The sequence below is a fragment of the Atractosteus spatula genome, chromosome 7, assembly GCF_055471065.1.
Source record: "Atractosteus spatula isolate fAtrSpa1 chromosome 7, fAtrSpa1.hap1, whole genome shotgun sequence".
Lineage (NCBI taxonomy): Eukaryota > Metazoa > Chordata > Actinopteri > Semionotiformes > Lepisosteidae > Atractosteus > Atractosteus spatula.
Window position 1 is genome coordinate 15,693,070 of NC_142712.1, and position 25,184 is coordinate 15,718,253.

At 36.4% G+C, this 25,184-nt stretch overlaps 1 protein-coding gene across 1 annotated transcript; it reads left to right on the forward strand.

The window, feature by feature from the left end:
- Positions 1–1,164: 1,164 nt before the first annotated feature.
- On the forward strand, positions 1,165–24,289 carry LOC148830635 (uncharacterized). The gene is made up of 13 exons (XM_088922232.1): positions 1,165–1,371; positions 2,018–2,145; positions 2,257–2,345; positions 5,440–5,516; positions 10,688–10,806; positions 10,917–11,005; positions 12,660–12,727; positions 17,538–17,642; positions 19,328–19,393; positions 20,383–20,507; positions 20,979–21,067; positions 22,318–22,394; positions 23,554–24,289. The coding sequence occupies exons 1-13, from the start codon at positions 1,232–1,234 to the stop codon at positions 23,669–23,671; spliced, it is 1,290 nt and encodes a 429-aa protein (XP_088778358.1). The 5' UTR covers positions 1,165–1,231; the 3' UTR covers positions 23,672–24,289.
- Positions 24,290–25,184: the final 895 nt, after the last annotated feature.

Here is a 25,184-nt window from a genome sequence, read left to right on the forward strand (position 1 = left end):
TTTTGTGTGCTTTCCCTTGCTTGTGAGTAGGTGCATTTAAACATGTTTCAATTTATCAAGGATAACACGAAGTTAGTCTCCCGTGAAAGTTTTGTAAAAAAAAAGTCAAAAGAACACTAGCACTGATATACACTCCTTGTTCAGGGGAATCACTGTCACCCATGGCTTTATTCGTCCAGGGGCTCTTAATGACTATATTTGAATAAATTGATCATATGAGCATTGTAATTGCCTGCAGTATAAAACCCAATGGGCTGTGACTCTTCAGGAACAGGAGTGAGTGTCACTGAGATATAGTGCCTTGCAAATGTATTCATATGAAACGTTTTCAGATGCTGCTAGATTTTTTATTGCAAACTCTCATGCTTAAACAGAAAATATCTAAAGACAAAATTAGTTATTTGTCAGCAGATATCTTACATTCAAAATACTGCCAAAATACTGATTTTGGAAGTATTCAGACCCGCCACATTAGTATTTGGTAGGACCACCTTTGTCGCAATAACAGCTTAAAAAAAACAGTCTTTTGGGGTAGGTGTCCATCACTGAAACAAGTCCCCTTGCCTGTTCTTTACTCCATGCATTTCTCTCCACTTCTAACAAGATTCCCAGTCCCTGCTGATGAGAAGAATCATCACAGCATGGTGCTGTGGCCACTTCACTGGATGAATTGTGTTTCCTGGGACATGGGCAGTGACTTTCGGCCAAACAGCTCTATCGTGGTCTCATCCACAAAACCTTTTCCCAAATCTTGTGCTCCAGATGGGCTTTGAGATGTTTTTTTTTTGAGTAACGGCTTTTTTCTTGCACCCTCAGATGGAGGCTAGTGTTAGCTGAGCTCCTGATATACTTGAATGCAATATTTTCTTCAATCTTGTCTGATTTGCTCTTTAAGCCTGGTGTCCATAATTAGTCTCTGATAAGACATTATACCGAGATCCTTTGTTTTTTTGCAGCTGGGTTTCACACGTGGTTCGCTCGGCATTAAAATGTAGATAAGTACCTCCTTTGGATAACCGACTTTTACTGTTTGCAAAGTGGTTTATTCATCCCGAGCACTTGCAATGTGATCGATCTTCGCAGTACTGAATTCTACTGTCCAAAGAGGTCACATGATGCATAAAATACGTTCTGACGCATCTGATGTGTAACAGCAAGGAAAACGAAACTTAAGACGTACTGGATATAATTGCAAGGAATTATATCCGATAAACCATAGATCAGAGTGGCAATGGGCGATGATTTTGTTCGTGCATTTGACCACCTCGATTTGGGGTCGAATGGCAGACGACGCCGACGACGACGACGTCCTCGACCACAGATGTATATCTTGAGAGGTTTGCCAGGATCGGGAAAGTCAACTCTTGCTAGGTAACCGCGTATAAAGAAACATAACTGTGGCTATAACAGCAGTGAGTTCATGATCATTTTGTGAGAGATCCAGTCCGCGTTAACATTCTTGTCACAAGACAGGTGGCCATAATTCAGACTATTGTATTTTACATAAAGCTGATTTACTCAGTACGCAACCTAGATTGTTTTCTTTCATTTCATTAGAGGAAATAAATGTCCCTTTTTAAAAAGTTGGAATAACAGATCTCAACTAGAGCTAAAGCTTTAAGGCGCTTTTTGGCTGTTCCCGTGTTTTTGAAATTCTAGCCTCATTGTTTCCATATTGTTTCTGTTTAGAATGTTATATGAAGATGTTTTCCGTTGTCTTTAAAAATAAGTTTTTTGGAGGTTTCTCAATTCAGCATATTATTAAATACGCTTTATTTTTCTTGTTATGTAAACTAAACTATTAATGTTACCATTGTGTAATAAACTGCTTTAAGAGGTGCTATTGCAAACCATTTAAAAAAAGTTTATTTCGTCGCCATTATGAGTGGAAAAGAGAACGTTTAAGTACAAGTATTACGGAGAATAAACACTTGAAAGTCCAGTTTAACTTAGTGTGTCGCAGTAAAGATTTATCGTACAGTAATATTTGCGGTTCCATCTTGTTTTCCTTTTTAAGACAAATAAAAAATACCTATGGCAATGCGTCCATATTCAGCACCGATGACTTTTTCAGAGAGAAAAATGGAGAGTATAAGTTTAAGCCTTATTTACTGAAAAAGGCCCACAAGTGGAATCAAAGAAAGGGTATGTTTAAAATCACAATTTTGTCAAACAAATTTGAATTATTTTACATATTTCATAGTATATAATTAAATGTTTTTATAGTCTTCCTGACTTGTTTTTAAAAACTTTAAGCAAGAGAAGCTTTGGAAAATGGAGAGTCTCCTGTTATCATTGATAACACCAACATTCACCTCTGGGAAATGAAGCCATATGTTGAAATGGTAAGGAAGATTATTTTTAAATTGTAATAAAGTTTAGAACAGTTGAATTATTATTTTCCTATCATATACACCTTTTTTCAAAGGAGGAAGTTTAAAAAAATAATGTAAAAAATTCAGTCAGTATATACGTGGAGACATGATTAGTAATAACATGGAACTGTTGATTTGGTTGTACAGGTCAATCAGTATTAAACTAAAGTCTCTAGTGAAATACAAATTAAATTTAATAACTGCACTGCTTTTCATCTTTAAAAGCAATTGTTCCCAACAGCAAAAAAAAAAGTTAAATTCTAATATGTTTATACTTGCACGGTTTAGTTCACAAATTGTTCTCTAGATCCCTTTCTAGCATATTTACTCATTATTTATCTCATTGCCATGCCAACGATGGGGAAAAGAATAGCAAAACTCTTAATTAACAGGGTGTTCAGTCTGCTTTTCAAACTTGCAGATTGTTAATTGTGGCTGCTGCATCGGTGCATTTCAAACATTTTGCCTAACTTAAAAAAAATACAAATTCAGAGAACTGATGGTTTAAGAATCAATCAAAATGGATTATGAAAAATTAAAAGTGTAAAAATAGTCCGCTGACAGGGGATTTTGTGTTCAGGCTATCCTAAGTAACATACAGTATAGTATATCTTGACAAATCACAGAGAGTTATCCTGTGGTTACAGGAAATGCAAAGAAATTATAAAAAGCTGTGGACTTCATTATGCACAGTAACCAAGATAATTTATCTGCATTAAGATACGAATCCAAAGTGACAGTGCAAAATGCCAAGCTGTAAAAGCAACTGTTGCAAACTATAAATCTTCAATATTACTGCAAACACCAGTATTGCAATTCAAATCAAAACCCAATGCAATTGACACCTTTTTCACGTCTGAACCACACGACACTGACATCTTTACGAAAGCGATCTAGTGATTTCTCGTCATTAGACCTAGGTATTTGTTAATAATCAGACTGGGTAAAACTGTCACAGAAACCCAGGTGAGTACTCAGTGAGCTCCTCCCCAAATGTTATAAGATTTAGACTTTTTATTAGCTCCTATGAAGATGAGGACACAAAATGCATTAATGGTGACTCATCTTTTCTGTGCTTTGTGGTTGAGTTTGCAACAAACCGCACAAGGTATGACATGCAGGCTTATTCAGCCTTTTTTGACTGAATAAGTGTCTGATTGGATGCATTGTTCCACTTGGAAAAAAAACAACCTACAGTAGCAAAAAATGAATGGCTGTGAATCATTTCCCTGGTAGGAGATGACACCTTAGTTTAGACTATTTTTTCTATTGGGGGGGTTTCTTGTTGTTTTTTTTAGTTTAACTATCCAGTGGCGAGCACATTCATGTTAAAGCCCAGTTCACAACATGCTAAAATCTACACATTTTGAACATTATTTTAAAATTGGTGAGATCTGTGAATTTTTTGTCTCAGTTACTTTTTAGGGACCCTTCAACTATAAACTTTTTGTAGTGTTTTCTGTTAAAGTCTGCACAATGTCAAAGTTTAACCCATGTGGAAAGAAAGGGTTTACTTGAAAATAACTGTGGGAGGACATCATTGCAGTTTTTCATGGTAAGGGAAATGTCTTAGGGAGTGGAAGAGATGAGACAGGATGAGCTATGTGCCAGGTGCAGGGAATAAGCATGACTCAGACTGACTTTCTTATACTAAATTTGCTGAGTGAAAGCTTGTCAAGCTCCATAAACAGCTCGCATTGCTGGAGTGCAAGATCATGCAGCTCATGCATGTTGTTAGCTGAAGTAGAGAACGAAAGATTCCACCTCATGGGCTGCCCCCATGTTTCGGTGAATTTCACTAATGTGAGCCAGACTACCAAACAATAAAGATATATATTTAAAAAGAAATACATATAAAAGGAAAGTTCCAGCCTGGTATTGTCAAGTCCCTTCCTAAACTTTCCAAAGAGGATATATATGTTATGATGCCTATGAAACCATGATCTTTCAAGTGTTTCATAAAAATGTTACTGGTATTAATTAAGGATGGTAAAACATTTTGAATAAGTGAAATTTCCTCCAGCTTGGAGAGTGTTTCATGGTTCAATTCAAAGAGCAGTTATTTGTTTTAAGTATTATTTTCAATGTACTGTACATCTAAGTGCAGGTATGTGTATTGATTATTATGTGTATTGATCAGCATCGTCAGAAATATTATAAACAGGAGAAAAGAAAGTCTGCAAATGATAAGATTTGAAAGACAGTATATGAATTACCCAATTGCTGTATTCTAACACTGAATTAAGTGCTGAAATGGCTACATTTTTAAACACATCCAGCACACATATATATATACATATATACATAGATATTTTTTTTTGTTCCCCTTCCCTCTGCCTGGCACACAATCATCTTCTCGGTTTCACTTCCTGCCCCGTTTGACACCCCTGCAAAAACGACGGCTCATATAACATAAAACAACATAAGCAACATAAAACATTGAAGAACTGCTTGTCTAGACCAGGTTACAATACAATGAACATCCTTCAGTTGTTTCTAGTGCAGAGTATAGTTGTAAAAGCACAAAGGTAATATTGTCAGGTGAGGAAAATTCATGAATTGTAATAGATGGTTCATAACTTCCAAAAGTAGTGCAGTTCAGCTGGGTTACAAGGCTGTGGAAACTGCATCAGGAAAGTTTCTGTTTGAAATCACAATTCTGCATAGGTCCAAATGGGATATGGACAGTGGAAATGTTTTCTCTATTTTGGGTTTGGGTTTTCTCTATTTTCTCTATTTTGGGTGTTTCATGGTTCTGTAGGTGAACAATGCCTTTAACAGTACATCTGTAATCAAGATCCTCTCTTCTTCAAACACTGCAAGAGTCACTAGAGTATGAAAGAACACCTGATTTAACTGCAAGAAACATTTTGGGTTTGAGCAGTGCATTATTAACTTGAACTGTGTAGTTTACAATTTTTCAACAGTATCATTCCTGCACTGTGTACTGCAAACAATTATGTTTTTTAAATGCGCTGTATTTTCAATCCAGTGTTTTAACAAAAATAAGAGATGTGCCTTATTAATGACTTAATAATCGCTGCTCTTTGTCTTCTTATCACAGGCTCTCGAGTTTGGGTATTATGTCAATTTTAGAGAACCTGAAACCAGCTGGAAGAACAACGTGTACAAATTGCAAAGGTAAAATGTAACTGATGGCTCCCTCATTCGTAAGTCGAAGGCAGTGCTTTATTAAAGTATCTTCCTTTCCCAGTAAAACCAACTACGGAGTTCCAGAGGAAACAATTCAGCGCATGAAGAATGAGTTTGAGGAAGTCTACAGCATTCATGATGTACTCCAGTCAGAGAAACCTCGGAGATACTGAAATGCAGTTTGCACACAAACATCAGACAGCAGGAATCCTCCCCTGAGCTGGCTACAGATACAAGATAGCGATACTGAAGATTCCGAAGAGCCTTAATGAACCTTTACATGAAACATTTCCAGATATATTTTTAGAAAAACACAGCTGTGGATAATGGTTCTAATTTTTATCTCGGAAATGAAAGATAGCACATTTTATGGAAGAAAACAGCCTTTTATATTTCTAAACCTAATTATATTTGTGCTTACTTGCTCTATGAGAGTTTTTTTTATTATACACGTCTTAATAGTCCGAATGTTCTGACATTTTTTTAATGTTTTTAATCATGGAAGCATTAGTCTGTACTTAATATAAAGCATCTAACAAAACTATTTCAATTTATTTTTATTAATGTTTTTAGGCATTATAATGTCTACCTATTGTTGCCAGTGCTACTGATATAAAATACACTCTTCACAATATAAAGTGATCTTTGACAGCCATTTAATGTTGTTACTTTCATTTTATCCTTGTAGTGGTATCCTTTCAGTTGTATTATTTTAATTAGCTCAGATAGCGCTGCTAATCAAACATAAATTCTATTGAAACGTAAATGTTTGTAGGGGAATTGAACACATAATACTCAGTTCATCTGATAGTATATACAGTACTTACTATCTATACCACAGAATTATTCTACAGATAATAATACCAAGTTATGTACACATCATGCCAACATCATGCTGACGGTCCCTAAGGGTACAAAAAGGGAGACTGTCCTCTTTCACTGAAAGGAAACCAGCCATCATGATGTGACATTAGGCAGTGACGCCTTAGTAATTACGAGAAACAAACTAATGTCTTCTTCCTGCTGTGGTCTTCAGACAGCTTGTTAATAGTATAGCTATTGCCCAATTATACAAATACAAAAAAAAACAGTAGGTATCCGGTATCAGTCATATAATTAAGCTACAGAGTTTTAAGTCTTTAAAATTTCCTTTGGAAAAGCATTTCTGTTTTAATTAAATGAGTTTCTCTATATATAAATCAAGGTGGATTTATGTGTTATATTGGGGACTAAGCTTCTTTAAATTCTTTTTATTTGGATTTAAGTTACAGATGGCACAGTGGCTAACATTGCTACTTAGTAGTGCTGGGGCGCTGGGTTCAGTTCCTGGGGTGCTATCTGCACAGAGTGTATATGTCTCCTCTCACAGTCGCTTCTCAGCCTTTTGGCTAAGACCAATTGTACAGTCTAAAAGAATACGGGTGGGTTAACTGGCTTTTGTGAAAACCAGCCCAGCTGAGAGTGTGTGCAACTGTGTCTGCAGTTGACTGTCATCCTGTCCAGGGTGTTTTCTCCCTTGTGCCCAGTGCTTGCTGGGATACACATCTCTGTATTGGGTAAAGTGGTTAGAGAATGGAGCTCCAAGGAGAATTCTGACAGTCTGTCCTTATAAATTTTAACGACACCACAGAAATTTAAAGTTGTCAATGCTATTCATTGTCTGTCCAGCTAGGAGATACAAATCTCTGCCACACTAACCCTCAAAAGCAATTTACAGTCCTTAACCTAAACAAAGCTGCTTAATAAGGGCTGAGTTAGACTACATAAAGGCAAGTGTAAATCAATTCCTCCTTAGAACAGAAAGTATTAAATGTTCATTCATTTCTTGTCCATTCTTGAGAAAATATGTTTTGCAGATGTTTTACATTCCAATATAATACTTCTTTTACTGCTTTTATATTTAATTCTTGTCTTGACTGTACTTTACTTAATTGTTCTGTGTTTAGCAATTTGCTTTGTTTCTGTTTTTTTTCTGTAGTTCTTTGAAATACTAAACTGTCCTGTCAAATGAATTAAGGTTAATTTAATTTCATCTTGTTTTGAAGAACATATTTTCTGGAATAACTGCCATCCTTGGAGTACCTAAGAAGACTGGTGCTTAATTGGAAGTTGTAGGAGTGATTTGTGCTTGTTAAGTATGCTGGGAAAAAAAGCCAATAAAGATACCAGTTGGTCACTAATATCTTTCTTTTGAAGTTATTTAACTCTCAATACGTTGTTTACGTTTTCCGAAAGGAAGAATGTAAAGGTCCATTTTAAAACGTGTATCATGAGTGCCACCTGGTTAAAAAACACAAGACAACGGTTTAGTTTCGGATTCGTTCATTCTTTTCTTGCGCTCAATTATTTTATCGTTTTTTTTTCTTTAACAGCTAAGCGTTACGACAGGTCCTGTTGTAAAGGGAGAATTGTCATTTTTAGTTTTAAAAATCCTTCTAATCCTTACTCCACTATCATAAACTATAAACTACTGCGCTATGTAAATATATTTGCTAACCATAAGCTTTAGCACTTAGTGCAAAAACAAGTTAGCTTCATCTGCTTTATTTTTGACAGCCAAATTAATCAGTAAATATAAGAAGTACAACTGTCAACCTAATGTGCATATTAATCTTTTTGTTCACCATTAAAACCTTACACATACACTGTTCGGTTATTATATACAGCTTTTCTTTTTTGCTTGATTTTAGGAATTTCATTTTAATAGAGATTTTAGAAATCGGCTATCTTCGATACAAATCCATTGCACGGACACAGTTAATAGTAAAGCTCAGAAAACCTTTATTAAAAATAAAGTGCAAAACATGGGCTTTCAGACGTATTAAAACTGCAAGCCAGACCCACATTTTCTGCTCGCTTTGGTACCAATCTGGTTTGCACAGTGCTTCCTCTTCTGTCTTTTCCTCCCAATTTCGTCTGCCGCACACCCTTTTATGGTATATAACTCGTTTCGGTCGTCTTGTACAGACAGCATCACTGATAACATTGTCACCTCACACTTGAAGAAGGTTTTACAGCCGAAACGTTGTTTCCTTTCTTCAGCATGGAATAACCCTACAGTATTACTTGTTCCTTTGCAAACTACGCATGCTGACGCAGCTACCCACCTGAACTATTGTCAGCTTTATGTACAGTACATCGCTTGTTTGTGAGGTACTGTTGTTAAAATAACTCGCTATTTATCGGTCATATTTTTATAATTCGGGCAAGATTTGGGGTTTTCTTTATTATGATAGAATTCCACTCCATAGTTATAATTTCCTTAATGTATAAACAATAATAATACAGTTGCATTTTATTTGCAGTATTGACTTTCAATCTAAATTACCTCTAAAAGTGAAACAGTGCCTAAAGCCATACACTTAAAGGCAGTAAAGGCATTCACATAACTAGAGGTAAAATTGTAATTTGCAGTAGGCTACACTGGCACGATTTTTTTCTCTTTCAATAGTAACGTGTATTTAACCATCATAAAAGTTGGGCTGGAAAGTTTGGTTATTTACGCACCTTAAAATCGTAACGTTAGTCACACAAATGAAATAAGCCTGAATATTGTGTGCTGCCAGCTACTCCCCAAAGTGTGCGCATTGATCATGTGATATTAAAATCTTCAGCTTAGCGTATAAAATAGCAAGGGAAACGAAAGTTAACCGTACCTGCTGTTCAGATAGCACAGCCGAAGATCTGCATGTCCGCTATCCGAAGAGAAACTAATGGGTGACGATATGTTTCTTAAACTTTATATTCTGAGGGGTTTGCCAAGGACATTTAAATCTCAACGTGCCGAGTAAGTAATAAAATACTGTCTTCTGTTACCTGAATGTGTATTTTTTCTATTCTGCGTACAATTTAAACCAGGAATGCAGTGTCAGAACCTTACTACCAATATATGGTAGTCCAGTCCTCACTCATTTTAGAGCAATCATTGCACTTAGAAAAGTGGTACTATGGATTTTGAAATTTGAACAAGACGGTGGTTCTTGTTTACCGAATAAATATGTTTCCTCGCTGGGACTAAACAATTAAATGAAATACTACAGTGATGTAAATTTTCATACCCTCGAAAGGTTCTGTAGTTGTAAATCTACAATTGCTTGCTATTTGTCCACTTGGCTACGAATTTGCGGTGATTCATTCATGATTCTTACATACAAAAAACTAAATAAAATATTATACAACTTTCCTTTTTATGCATCACCATATTTAAACGTAAGCCTACTATGATATTTTTCTTAAAAATGCATTTTAAAGGACTGTAATCTTCACATAATGCGCCATTTCCTGAAGTGCTGTTTTAATAAGAAAACTACAGTGTACATAAGAGTGCTTAGTGTTTTCTCAATTGTTTATATACAAATATATACAGTATGTATGTATATGACTCCTTAAATTTCTTTTAAAATTTGAGTATTGGATTCTAGGCTGCAGTAAAGTACTTCGAAAGCTACTTCTGTGTTGATTATGTTGTCATTAGAATTAAAAGTTGGGAAAATATAATTACAAATTCATTTCCTAATCACAGTTTGGTAGTTTATATCAATCAAAATGTGATGTCATGTACAATAACTTTAGCTCTATTTGTTTATTTTTAAAATTTGTGTTTTAAAATTAAGTTCTGCCATGAGTATTTTTGATATATCTACCGGCTAATACAGTATAAAATAAAAGTCACGTTTCGAACAATATTTTGATTTTTATTGTATTTTATTTCTTAAATTTATTTACAATTCAGCGTTTCTGTGTAAAAAGGGGAAAGCTTTACATTGCTGGTGAACTAAACTCATATGCATTATATAAAGGATTCTAAATGTCTGTGTATCTTTAATTTTTTTACATCTAATGCTTGAATGAGCAGTGTACAGTAGTTATTGCTGTATTTAAGCCATTGATAAACTCTGTGGAAAGCTCTTTGAAACCTCAAATAAGGCAATGAGTATAGTAACCTCAAAAGATTGATCAGGCAGTGTCCAAAGACATACTGTACTGTTAGGTTAATTGGCTTCTGGGAAAAAAGTGGCGCTGGTATGTGTGTTTGCCCTGCTGTGGACTTGTGTGTCCTTTCTTGCATCCTTAGCCATGGCTTCGCCCGCAACAGTACTGGTTAGAGTGGTTGGAAGAAAGATGTACAGTATGTAATTTAAATGATTTTCTTTTATCAGACAATTAAAGGGTGAGCATGGAAAGGTACTGAGCAGTGATGACTACTTCAAGAGAAATGGAAAATTTGACTACAGTTACCAAGAACAGGACAAGGCACACCGGGAGAATGAGAAAGGAGGTATACGTAAACGTTTGCTGGAATTTTAAAACATTTATAGAATTGGAACATCTTTGCTAGTGTAAAATGCAGTCTTTAATTGTGGTCTTACATTTTTTTCAAATAAACAGCATGGGAAGCCATGAAAAGAGGGATATCCCCTGTAATCATTGACAACACCAACATCCGCCTGTGGCATATGAAGTCATATGTTGAAATGGTAAGGAAGACTGATGGAAAAGAGAGTTCTGAAGTGTAATTCTGTGAATACACTTGACATTTTCTAGTCTGTTCTTTTTTTTAAGCAGAGTTTTTAAACAATGAAAACAGATGGAATGCAGCTGAAGTATTTTTGTGTTTTTGAAATGAAAATGGAACACAAGCAGTGGCGATTATTAAGGAACCCGAAAGGTTTATTCCATGCTGAAAAGAGACGAAAAGAAACCTTTCCGCTGTGGAGCCTTCTTCGGGTGTGACAATTGTTAGGCAGTTCTTTGGCTTCTCAAGGGGATTTCCGATGTCTGATATCGATTAAAAAAAGAACCGGAAGTCAGACATTTTCAGTCTGCATTTTTTTTATATTACTGAACTGGTTGAAAAACACATTTTAACCATAACTGATTCAACTCCATAACAGAATTTTACGGATCTGTGCTAAGCTGGTACTGAATAAATAACCTAGTGTCACAATGACACAGCAGTATTCTCTGCATGACACCCACGAAAATTTTTTAGAGGATTAAAACTTGCCTAGCTTGACATAGACACATCATGAAGGATGAACCAAACAGCTTTTCATTCAGTCCAGTTAGTGGCAGGACTAGTAATTGTTACTCACTTAATTAGGAAAATGTTTTATACGGGGGCATCTTTAAAACACCTTCAAGGTGTGCTGTCATCATAGTATGTATTTTGTAAATAAAATTCTAAGGGTACAGATAAGGTCAACCCAGAGGTCCGCTTCAGAGTTCTTATCGAAACAAAGTCACAACTGGAAGTGATTAAGGAGCTCAAATGGCAGTTAAATTACTAAGCAATGATTTCATAAAAATGGGACTTTTTTAATTACACAGGAATTTTTAAGGGCTGTATCGTGAGGGGCAGATAAGTATTTTTCTCTTACATTTTTAATATCCAGTGTACAGATAAAAGCTGAAGACTTGCAGGTACACCAGGGATAGCACTCTTTTATTGTACAACATGTGTTTTGGAAGGGTGCGAACTTTAAGTTATTTTATTGTCTGTTAAAGTAAGGCCTGAACGGAAAACAATTATGCAATAAACATTGGTAATGACTCATCTGACAATCCTCAGAGAAACTAGTAAAAAATTACCTCACAGTAGTTTTTAAAAATCTGTATGACTCATAAAACTTCTCTGAAAATTGTACAGGCAGTATGTTGACCAAGCAGGTTCCCAGAAAAAAATAAGCCCTGGTTACCTAAGATTCTGTGGTGGAAGATGATGCTGTTTTCTTATTGAGGTTTGTCCATAGAATACTCAACAAATAGAGCAGTGACTTGTTTAAGAGGCAAGGAAAATGTATCAGTGCTCAGTACTTTTCTGTCAGGAATTTGTACTGAGTACAATTTGCATTTTTACTGTACTACCTGGTTGATTGAAGGAGTGCCTGAATTAATCTTTGGAGATTCTTAAAACAAGTCTGTGCTTGCTAAAGCTTCTGTGGTGGGAGATTATATACTACTTCCATCATATTGTCCCATCAATTACACTTTCTTAATACTTTAGAGCTTCTTTTCCAGATGTGAAATACCTTACTTTTAATATGGAATGTGCTGTAGGGCTTTCATGGCCTAATAACAGTATTGGTATAAAAAAATAATCTAAGGTTTTCTGTATTTTTTTTATTGCAGGCTGATGAGTTGCATTATACAATCGAGATCTTGAAAACAAGAGAATGTAGTATTGAGGAATTATACAGGTACAAAATAATCTGTCTATGCCTTTCAGTTTCTCATTCCTTGATGAAAAAAATCTGTATTTCCTACCAAAATTATAAATTCACTTTGTACTGGTATTTTTCCACCTGTGCTTTTATGTCGGAGGAATATTCTAGGAGGGTATCTTGTTATTACAGATCAAGATTATTACAAAACTAATCTGGCTAGTTTGGAACATTATACCTGAGTCTATACAATATTGGAAACATACAGTTCTCAGCAAAACAAGAAGAGAATACCTCTCAAAGTAGGAATGTCCACTTGTACCTGTAATTACAGCTTCAGCACATAACAGCATCAATTCCACAGCTGTCTGAGGGTACACATCCAGCAGTAGGTAACACAGCTATGTATCAAATACGATAGCAGTGAACTCCATCAAATGCAGAAGCAGTTTACTGAGAACGAGATCTGTAACCTTTAATTCTGTAACATTAAAGCTATTTGAAGTGACACAATAATTATTATTAACTGCTTTAATAATTAGGTTTTGCCTTTACTAATACATTAGTTGTGAATTATTAAATATTGCTTCTTATGAGGTCTCTTTTGCCAGTCTTTTTAATCATAAATGCCAAGGAAAAAGGCTGGTCTTCCACATCTTTATAGCTCTCAGAAATTGTGGCATGTGTTAGGCCTTCATATAGGATGGATCATTTCTATTAAATGTCAAGCAGTGTAGTTAGACTTTGTCTTCTCTGAAAAATCAAATTCAAATACGTTTTGCTAAAATGTCTAGTATTTCCATATTTTATGACAGTTCTTGTTTTGATGATCATCTACAAAAGGTTGTAAGTCATACTATTTGATGTTAGGGTGTGTACTCGGTTCTTGCTAACAAGTAGATCCTCATGCTTGCATCTCTGAATAATGGGGGATTTGTTATTCCTTGTGACTCCACCAAGGCTAAAAGAACTGTGAACCACTCTCTCAAGGAGAGATAAGGGTTGTACAGACAGCCATAAAACCATTTGGCCATGAAAAAAGTAGGCCTGGTGATTCTCAAGTCAAGAGAAGAGATTCACCAACACCCAAGATGAAGCCATAAATCTGGGGCTACTACTTAGCAAGGAATGCCAGGAAGGACTTTTGTAAACTGTAGTCTCAAGAAACTGAGCAAACATACCTTAAAATCATATATATATATATCATATGTACCACAAACACCATGTTTTGCCATTAAATGATATTAAATTAAGAAATCACTTGGTTATACCAAAAAGAGACATAACCAACTGCATTTAACCTCGTGAAACAAGGGATGTTTGAACAAATACCTGTGGACATCACTTGTTTGGTCTTAAATTAAAGAGCAATTTATAATAAAACAGAAGAAACAGTCAGAATTCTGATTGCCACAAGCATTATTGAAAGGATATAGGATTAAAACAGATTATTCTGATCCATCCACATCAATTGAGGGTCCCAGTTAGGAAAACCAAGTCACCCCTCTAGTGGCGAAATGGGAAGCAGCCCCCTCCCATTGCTTGTTCAGCTAATCAGAATTTTGACCTAATAAAATAGCATCCTTCGTTCCATATTGATAAAAGGCTGTATGAAGTACTGTCTGTATTGTCACATTACATACTTCATTCCCTTACGAAAGTTTAAATCCAAAATATTAAATTAAAATACATCATAATTATTTCAGGACGAAATGGGCTATGCTTGTTTGGTATCAGAAGAATGGGCAAAACAGGAGTAGTTCCATATTGTAATTATCAAACTTGTATGAATTACTCAGAAGAAGATATGAGTCTTCCCAAATACTGGACATTTTAGCCTGTCTCTCCTGATAGAAACAATAAAAAATCCTGAAGGAGAGAAGTGCAACTCACAGATTTGAATTGGCCAACCAGAAGCCCGGCAGGCAAGACATTGGAATGTCTTTGTCTGAGGCTTATAAATAGGGCATGCCAAGAACCACACCTTGGAAGTTAGATCCATGAGCACCGGTGTCACGCCCTCTACTACTTGAGGGTGCTCCCACTCTGTCCTGTTCCTAGTTTCCCTGTGCTTTGCTTGTCCTTCCGGTGTGTCTTTGTTTGGGGCTATATATTTCCGGGTCACCCTTTCCTCCTCGCTCAGCATTGAGGGTTCGGATGTCTTGACACCCACCTAGCTTCAGGTCGTCTCTTCCGTGACCTGAGGGCATAGGTGTCTACTCGACATCGTCTGACCTGCTGAGCCTGGGCTAACCCCTGTCTTGCACACAGCCTTGGGGGACACTGATGCTCAGAGTCAGGGTGGAGGATGAATTGGTGCCTACCCTTACCACCACCGTCAGAAAATCCAGGATCCAATTGCAGAGAGGGGAGCTTAGTCCTAGGTCCTGGAGCTTGGTGACAAGCCTTGAGGGTACAGTGGTGTTGAATGCTGAGCTGTAGTCAACAAACAGCATTCTCACATCTGCTCCTTTCTTGTCTAGGTGTGAGAGAGTAGTGTGTAGAGCAGTGGCTATGGCTTCCTCAGTTGATCTGTTCTGTCGGTATGCAAATTGCAGTGGGTCCAAGCTGTCGGGCAGTGAAGAGGTGATGTGATGTGTGCTTTGATCAGCTGCTCGAAGCATTTCATGATGAATGATGTGAGTGCAACGGGGCGGTAATCATTCAGGCAACTAGCTCTGGTTTTCTTGGGGACAGAACAACGGTGGTTTTCTTGAAGCAAGAGGGGACTGTGTAAGACTGTAAGGGGACTTGAGTAAGGGAAAGATTGAATATGTCTGTGAAGATGTGTGCCAGCTGGTCTGCGCAAGCCTTCAAAACAGCGAACTTCAGGATAGCGTCAGAGCCAGGAGCTTTGCGTGGATTAGTCTTCCTAAAAACTTTATACACATCAGATCTTGGGACAGACAGTGGGTTTTCACCCGGAGGTCAGGGGAGGGCTTTGTAGCCATCAACAAATCTCCACGGATCAGGTGATGCCTACTTCCCCGCTATTCAGAATATAAGCAATAGGAACATACCAAGCTCTCTCATTTGCACACCTCTTAAAGGAATAGGTTGCATTCACCTTGTGCTTGGGTTCAATGCTTATAGCATAAAATAGTTACCAATGAGAGTTTATTGTAACTTTATGCCTTTCGCCTCGAATTAGGATTCGAGTTTATTAACACTGTTCTATATTTTAGCAACTTGCACTTTTCTAATTGTTTATTTTCAGCTATCTTCTCATCTCTTTCCATAAGCCTTTGTTTGTATTCATTTTATTTCTAATGAACTCACCCTTTTTAATCAACAGAAGCAGTTCTGATTTGAATTCACGCAGATCATCCTCACCGCTATCTTGAATTTGGGTCGTTAAGCATTGTGTTAATTATCACATTAATCTGGCCATGTTTTCAGAGGACATGGTCGTATAAGGGTTGGTGTGGTGATTATCACTAGATCACAACACCTGTTTTATACCTGCTCTTGGTATTTCGGAATCCAGGGACATGTGCTTTGGGTTTTGTGGTCAAAAAGTGATTACAAAAGGATCTAAGGTTTGGTCACATGTGCTATTCTCTCAGAATATGTACATGATCCACTGGAGGTTCAGGTAACCCTCCAAAACCATATGATTCACAAGGTAAACTAAAATATTTTGACCTCTCTAGCCCAGATAAAGAATACATTGTTTTTCCCTTACTAGGTCATGGAACCTTCTTTTAATATGCAATGTTGTGATTTATTTCAACCTTTCCTTTAAAAAACAACAATATTGCATTGTTTGAATTTTTGTATTGTAGCTCCCAAGATACAAGGTTGGCAGCATCCAAAACCTTTTACAAAGTGCAGCTTTAAACCTTTGCTAAATATTGATGCCTTAATTACCCTGCAGAGCTCTCATCATAGGCAAACAGGAATACAAATTTTAATGTATGTGGGCATTACACACCAGACGTTTTCTCATCAAAGGCATAATGTTGAATTTTCTTATCAATGTTGTCATAAGAGTGGCGGGACAATGGCAGTGGTTAACACTGCTCTGTTGAAGAACTGGGACCCTGAGTTTGACTCCTCTGGTGCTATCTGCGTGATTTTTGTAGGTTCTCCCCATGTTCACACTGGTTTCCTCTAGGTGCTCTGGTTCCTTTCCACAATCCAAAGACATACTGGTATGTTAATTGGCTTCTGGGAAAATTGGTCCTATTGTTAGTGTGTGCCCTGTAATGGACTTGTCTGCCATCCAAGGCACATTATATCTTGTCCTGTGCCTGTTGCTTGCTGGGATAGGCTCTGGGTCCCCAGCTCTTCCCTGAACCTGTATTGGATAAAGTGGTTAGAAAAGGGATGGATGCTGTCATATAGTTGAAATAAAGTCATAGCTATTGATTGTTCCTCACTCTGTGTACTGTTACATTTCAACAGGAGTGTTGACATCCTCTGGCTAAGTGATTTAGCTTAAACTAAAACTATCCGAAGACACGAGGTACCTGTTAATCACAGGAGCATGCCCTGAGGCTACCCAGCCAAACTCCACCTGCTATTTCCAATGCCAGGAATAGAGAATATAGAAGTTCCAAACTCTTCAGGACACAGGCTGTGTTTCCTCAAGGTTTTCTTTGCATAATTGGAAAAATGGGGTCTTGCTGTGTGCTGTGCATTATACAGTATGTACTGCATTGTGTGCTCTTGCATTTGTTTTGATGGTGGGGTCTTAACAGACACAAATTCAGTTAGCTCAGATTATTACCCACTTCCATTGAGATAATTAGTTGCACAATTACATGAATTGGAAATGAATGGGTGGCTGCAAGTAGTTGAAACTACATTTATTGCCCTTTTTTAATATTTATATCCTTAATAGGAGACCAGGAGGCAATATACCAATGGATGTACTGCAGAGAATGCGGGATAATTTTGAGGAATATAACAATGTGGATGATATACGAAATGCGAAGGAGCCCTGGAGGTATTTAAATTCATTTCAGAATTAAATATCTTGCACTAGACACACTGTAGATATGCTAACAATTTGTAATGTATGTTTGCGTAGACTATATCTGAATTTGGATATATTATCCTGAATAATAGGAATTGAATATTATTGAATATTATTGTTTCAGGTATCAACATTTGGAATCATCTAAACTGAAATTGATTTTATTTATGTTGACAGGTGAAGGATCACATCTTTAAAAAGCTATAATTTTTCCATATCTGCTTTACTTAAAGATGATGTTCCACTAATGCTATTTTTATCTAGATGGCTAATGTCTAATTTTGTTGGACAACAGATCAAACGGTTGTTCCATGTTCTGTCTTCAGCAGCAGACAAAATCCAAATAATTACTGGACAAGATTATTTTTTCATGATAAATATTTTGGGCAAACTGATAAAGCATAGTAGAAGAAAAAAAAACAATACGTTGGAAGATTAGAGTTTTTAAGAAAAATCTTTCCTGTGAAATGTCATAGTACTAAATATCTATATGGGTAATAGATATGCAGCAGACCGTGATACTGACCAGGCTGACAATAGCTTCGAGTAGAACTGAAACTGACAGAATTGTTATAAAGAAAGGTACATCTCAAAGGATTTTGAACAAGAAATAGCCCAGAACTGGGAAATATCATTGACTAGAAAAAAAGACTGAGTTTGACAAAAAAATGTAGGTATGTCAGACACACTTTCCTGTTTCAGCTCCTGTGGCAGTTCCATGTCCAATTAAATTGTAACAAAATCCTCATTGATAGATTCAATGATACATAGTAGCTGTTGTATAAGACCATGTTAAATTATCTTACCTTACTCTTTAAGAGGGAGGGGGTTGGGCACACAATATGTACCGTATACCTGACCATTTACTCTTGTTCAAAGATTTTATTTCCCGTTTAGTCTGTCCTAGTCTCTTACTCCATCTTTGCAATAAAACATGTCGCATCTAAATCAAAAGAGTTAAAAAAATGTTTGTTGTCATTATCGTTATCTGGTGGGCATCATCTAAAATGGAGCAAACACAGGTTAAATCCATGCTGGAAAGTAGAAAGAAGAAACACATCTTTTGGCAATTGAACCTTCTTCAGGTTCTCGCTATCACAAGAAGCATGCAAAGGCTTGAAAGCTGAAATGTCATGTTTCTTCTTTCAGTGTGGGATTAACCTCTAATATGTGCTTTGCAGCCCAGCACACAAAAACACAGCTTCTCAACCAAACATAATCTAAAATGAAATTGGCTGACACATATGTAAATGTGGTTCTAACTCTTCATATCTGAACTGATTGAAACATTAAACCCTTATCATTGCCTTGCATTGATTAAAACCTGATGTCCATTAGGATAAGTGCGTTTCTAAAATGTATTCTATGCCTTTCATTCAACCCACAGCTGTACAGTACATGTATTTGTTGTGTGCCTCAAATACAGTACATTTGTTGTGTGCCTCAAATACAGTACATCTTATGGAAAGTTTTCTTGCCTTAGGTACAGTATAAAGAAAAAAAAATACTAACTAATTTTGAGATGATATGTTTATTTGCATATATCACTCTTGCAAATGAATATTTCTGCCACCTGGAAATCAGTGAACGGGGAGGCTATGACTGATGGTTTTCTTAATGTCCACTGGAAAATTAAATTTGCAATCCAATGACAGAGACCACATCCCGAAGCTCTATCTCATGAGAGGTGTTCCAGGATCAGGAAGAGCAGCTCTGGCAGGGTAAGATCTTAAGATCTTAAATCTTAAAATGTGATGAACATCCACCTACCCACATGCATGCACATGTATGCTAAACATGGTTTTAACTCCTCATGTCTAAACTAATTGAAACATTTAAGCCTTATCAGTGTCCTGTGTTGATTAAATCCTGATGTCTACTAGGATATATGCTTTCTAAAATCTATTCTGTGCTTTTCTGCTGATACAGTGTTATGGTTAGAATAAGTTCACTAGAATGTATCAGAGCTTATGTATCAGATGTTAGCTGCAGTGGTGACTTGTTCATATTGTTACGTTCAAAGATTTTATCTTTGATAAACAGGAACCTTCAGATAAATGTGTTTAGTGAATTTCCACATTGTATTCTAAGAAAACTGTAGTGAGCAATCATGCTGGTAACCGTGAAGTTTGTAGTTTATAGTATAGCAGTTATGTAAAATATATATGACTTAATGTAAGGAGAAAGTTTTAGGGTTTACATAAACAGACTTAAGAAATTGTATTTTAATTCCTAATTCTTTAATAGATATCCTGTTTCCAGTCTGTACCAGCCTGGTTGTCTGTGCTATTTAACTTATCCATTTTGTAAATATGCAATCCATTTATAAACATTTTTAAATAGTACTGAAAACATACAATTATTGCTTTAGTTATTTAACAGTAACATTGAATATTATCCTATTAATATAATATCCATGTAGAAAATGGTCATGCTGTTAAAAACATAGGATCAAAAGGACACATGAAACCTGGATTAATGTTTTAATTTAATTTTTTATTTTAACAAGACAGGTATTAAGTATAAAAAGACTGGTAAATATGTTACACAATGAAAGGACTAGTTGCAAAGAGCCTGCGATGTCTCTCATCTTGGAGGATCCTAAGAAATCAGCTTCAATCATTTGGCTGGGCAATCTGTTCCTGCCTTGCACAAGCCGATAAATAATTTAAATGTGCTTTGTTTAATTTGGTCTTTATTCTTCTGTCAGGAAGATAAAGAAAAACTTTGGTGGAGTAATAATCAGCACTCGCACGTATTTCACCGGCAGAGATGGAGTCTACCGCTTTCGACCTGATTTATTGCCAAAAGCACACGAATGGATTATAAGAAGAGGTAGTATTACTCTAATGGAACAAGTAATAGGTTTATTCCATGCTGAAAAGAGACGAAAGAAAACGCAACGTTTCGGCTTTGGAGCCTTCTTCGGCTGTCAAGAAGGTGTCGTCTGAAGAAGGCTCCGTGGCCGAAACATTGTGTTTTCTTTCTTCTCTTTCCAGCAGGGAATAAACCTATTACTTGTTCCTTTGCAGCCTACGCATGCTGACGCAGCTACCCACCTGTATTACTCTAATGCCTACCAAAGTTTTTGTTTATTAACTTAAATTTTTATTTAATTGAATAATTTTATGATGTTATTTTCAATTCAAACAAAGGACCGCCAGCTTGTACTTTAGAGATAATGTGAATTTCTTCATTAGAATAGTAGGATTTTATACAGATAAAACCCTGCCATACTGTATTTCTAAAGTAACGTGCAAGAACAATGTGGATTGAAGTTTTTTTAAAGTGTTCAAACCTTTACAGCTGAAAAAGCCATGAAGGAAGGAATTTCACCAGTTATCATTGATACCACCAATGTCCTTCTCTGGCACATGAAACCATATGTTCAAATGGTAAGTGAGTGTGATTTAAAAATATTGTGTCATTATCAGAACATATTTATAGCCAAACAACAAATAATGTACACAATGTGGTCATATACATTTTCTTTCTAACCTACAGTATGATGTCATTATATTAAATAGAACTTTTTGTAAAATAGGAACTGGGAGATATTTATTGTGTAATGCATATTGAAAGTTATTCTACTGTATATATAATGGTTTGACTGTTGATGACAGAAGGTCATCAGGGGAGAATTGTGCAGCTCCTTTATGTAGCAGCACAACTGAAAATGTCTCAGCATTACTAAGTAATCACCCTTTGTTGTATAGAACTTAGCCCATTTATCCTTTAGCACTGACAGACTTGGGAGCAGTGTATCAAGTCTCTCAGGTCCAGTATGTACCATTCAGAATGGATGGTCTAACTGTTCAAACCTACAAGGGGTAGTGCTGGCCTTGTCAGTTCTGACCTTTTGAGGTGGAATGTTGTCAAGTAGCAGCAGACACCGATGGATCAATACTTCCATTTTTTGGGCAGATGACCTTACAGAGTTGGACCATCAGGTTGACCTAATATTGACATCTTAATCGGTTGGCACTACCACTTTGAATCCCAGACATTATTGGCTGTTATTATAGCAGTTGTGGCTGAGGTGTGAAGCCTCTTTGAAGGATGGATTTTGCTGGGTGCTCACGCTGTGTTCTTGAATTAGTCTTGACCTTGTGTTCCCAGTGGTGAGCCCATGTGAGACAGTCTCTGATGGATCAGTGTTGAAGGGCTCCACCTCTTCTGTGTACTCCACTGGTGTGGGGGCATGCTTCAACTTCAGGATAATTTAGGATTATTCTATTCTAGACACCCAATACTGTGTAGGGTGTGTTGTTGTTCAATAGTCAGTCCTCTAATTAACAGCACCAGATTTGTATTGTTTGTTGTGTGTTGTAAATTGTTTTAATTTATTTTAATTGAGCAAAGCATACCAATCTGTATTCTGTTTTTTTTTGTTTAGTTACACTGATGATCACCAGTTATTCGATGTTTTGTTGTAGTTGTGCCTTTTCTGATTCATCCTGTTTGATCTTGTTATGAAAAGTTGTTTTGAATTATAAACAATTCTTGTTTTATTTCAGTTGTGGTTAATGACATTACTTAGTGTGATCTATTTGGTTCATTTTATTTGTGTTTAATCTAAATGTTATGACTTAAAATACAGAAGAAGCTGTGTTGCTGATTATTTCTTATTGATATTTTCTTCCAGGCTCTTCGCTATTATTATAAAGTCATTTTTAAAGAACCGGAAGGCAACAGTGAGAAGGATGCTACGAAATTGTACAGGTAGATGAACTGCACAAAGTATCTTCTAATTTACCTAATTTAAGAGACTCCAGATCTAAAATAAAGAAAGCTCATATGGCTTTATATGAATCTGATTTTGAATCCTATGAATTTGATGCTGTTCACTTGAGTGATTCATAATGCAGAAAACCTCATCTTTCTAAACATTTCTTGCATTGATTGGCAATTTACACTGGCCTTTTTTAACATAACATGTGGGGCTTCTAAATGGCTTGACTGTTGTAGGTGGTTATATAGATATAATTAATATTAATGAAGTCCAAGATATTCTAAAATGCTTTGCATGCAGAAGGGGGGGCATTTATCCCTCCTACTGTATATTGCAGCACCCATTATGCGCCAGCTGTCCCACTACACAGCAGGTCAAGTGAATTAAAGGAAAGATGTAGTTAGGCCAGATTGAACAAGCTTTTAATTGGGATGTAGTCAGAATATTAAGGCTAACACCCCTGCTTGTCATGGGATCCTTAATGGGAACATGTAGCCAAGATTTCTGGCTTGTCTGAAAGACAGCATCTACTCAAGCTGTGTCCCCAGTCACCATTCTGGTGCATTGGTTTGGACGTTCTCATCCAAGAGTGCCACCTACACCAGTTAGAGCAACAACTTCATTTTCCTTAGAAGTCTCCTGTCCCAGTACCAGGAACATTCTGCTCCTCCCATCCAATTCATAGTTACTCAACAACCAATCACAGTAATGAACAGTCTCTTATTTTGCTAAAATTGATGAAACACCTGAATTTCCAGTACCAATATTGCTTTCGTATAAGCTCTTTCCTCGTGTTTGTACCCGTGTGCTGCTTTTCTTCAGAGTCACACTTGGTACAAAAGCCTTCCTGCACAGAGATAGTGATGGACTTTGCCATTGCTGCCAGGTTATCAAAGTCAGGCCTGAGGGTCATGCTGTCTTATTTCCTGGTTTAATATTGCTTATGTAGGTCAACTGCACATGTCGTTGACTGAGAAAGCAGAGAATGCCTTGAACGGAATCAGATATGTCTTTGTGATGAACATCATCTACCTTCTGCACTTCAGCTTCAATGCATTTGTGTTTGTGCACGTGAGAGGCAGTGGGTGTGCCAGGGTACTTGGAAATCATGCTGGTTTTGTGAAGCATTTCAATTTTTCATTGAAACAGAAGATCCGGCTGCAGAGTGCCAGAAAGGGTAATAACGAACATGGTGAAGCAGTTCAAAATGGTCAGATCACAATGGCAAGTGCTGAATTCCAAGGAGCCCTGGAAATGTCAGGATTGAAATCCGATTAAAAACCTTCAGTAAAGCAGCAAGGCTTTGCCACGCTGTCCTCTGGCTAATGTTTTAGATGCTGGATGGTTTTAATACATCTTCACAAAAAAGGACAACTTTGAATATTTCTTGCTTCAGGTTATGCTAAATATAACAACTTTGAGTATTTGCAGTATTTGCAATGGGTTTTAAGTGTGGAAATGAAAGGGAGTTTTAATTATGCAGGTACATTTTTGTTCTTTTACACAAACAAAAAACATAGAAGAGAATCTGAATTCTGATGTTCTTGAAATAAGTTTCACTTTAAATCTTAGGCATTACAAATCTGATGTATGGAGTTTGTAGATTTTATTTTTTGTAGTAGACTGGAAGGCTAACAGGTATAAGCTAAACTTGAGTTACTGTCCTGTTCTGAGTTGTTGCCTGTTTCAATATGTCAGATCTACCATGGGAAATTCTAATTATTTAATTAATTAAGTCTTTTTTTATTATTTATTACAGCTGTGATATAAAAGAACCTTCTAATGTAGAAGCATTTGGTTAATTTCAGTAATATGTGAAAGACTTTTCTCATTCCAATACATTGATTTTTCCTTTTAGGTTTTATATTTTTCAACTGTTTTTAGTCTGCAGGAGCTACCAGTATTAACCCATTTATTCATGTTTTATATTGCATTTTTGTACTCTTGGAATATTTTGACCAGTTTGTTACTGTTAAATAAAGTTCTACTAAAAAAATTGATCAATTCTTTTGATTAATTATTTTAAAATACAATAATTTCAAGAATTGTAAGATTAAATACACCGTTAATACTTGGAGTTTTGTTGTTTGTTTTGTGTTTTTGAAATGTTTTAAGTAATGTTTATTGCACAGTAACATAATAAACTTTTTTATGTACTTCCTATAAAAGTAGCATCTCAAAGAGCTGTGCACTAGGTGTAAAAAAAAGTTATAAAGACAGCAATTTACAAAGTGAACACATATTAGAAACACGGGAAGTTAGAAGTGCTGAACAAGAAACATGGTCATTAGAAAATGGTGAAGACACAGACCCTTAAGTAAGCCTTTCTGAAAACCTGTTGCTTTATTGCAGTCAGTGGCATAATAATCCCTAAATTGCATAAAGAAATAAAAAATATTTTATTAATGAATGAAAGTACAGTAGCTCACACTGTTTTAAAAGTTTTAAGTATTTTACCAATGTACATAAATACATCACGTTATTTTAATCTATGATTCTGATTCCAGAGTCATTCTGTTCCTCGGATAAAAAAAACAATAATTATTGTAACATTTTCACAAGTACATTCTTGTACTGCGTCTTTCGGGTGAGACGTTAAACCGAGGTCCTGGTTCTCAGTGGTCGTTGAAGATCCCCGGGCATTTATCGTTAAGAGTAGGGAGTTATCCCGGTGGCCGGGACAAATTTCCCCCCTCGGCCTTTACCGTGGCCTCCAAATTGTCCCCATGTATGATTGGCGATTGGCTTGCACTTGCCCTGTGATAGACTGACGCTCGGTC

Bases quoted from the DNA above. Each gene is read 5' to 3' on its own strand.
- LOC148830635 (XM_088922232.1), top strand. From the start codon at position 1,232: ATGGGCGATGATTTTGTTCGTGCATTTGACCACCTCGATTTGGGGTCG. The intron at 12,728-17,537 runs GTACAAAATAAT...TATCCTTAATAG, and splicing joins AGTATTGAGGAATTATACAG to GAGACCAGGAGGCAATATAC. The intron at 20,508-20,978 runs GTAGTATTACTC...AAACCTTTACAG, and splicing joins CGAATGGATTATAAGAAGAG to CTGAAAAAGCCATGAAGGAA.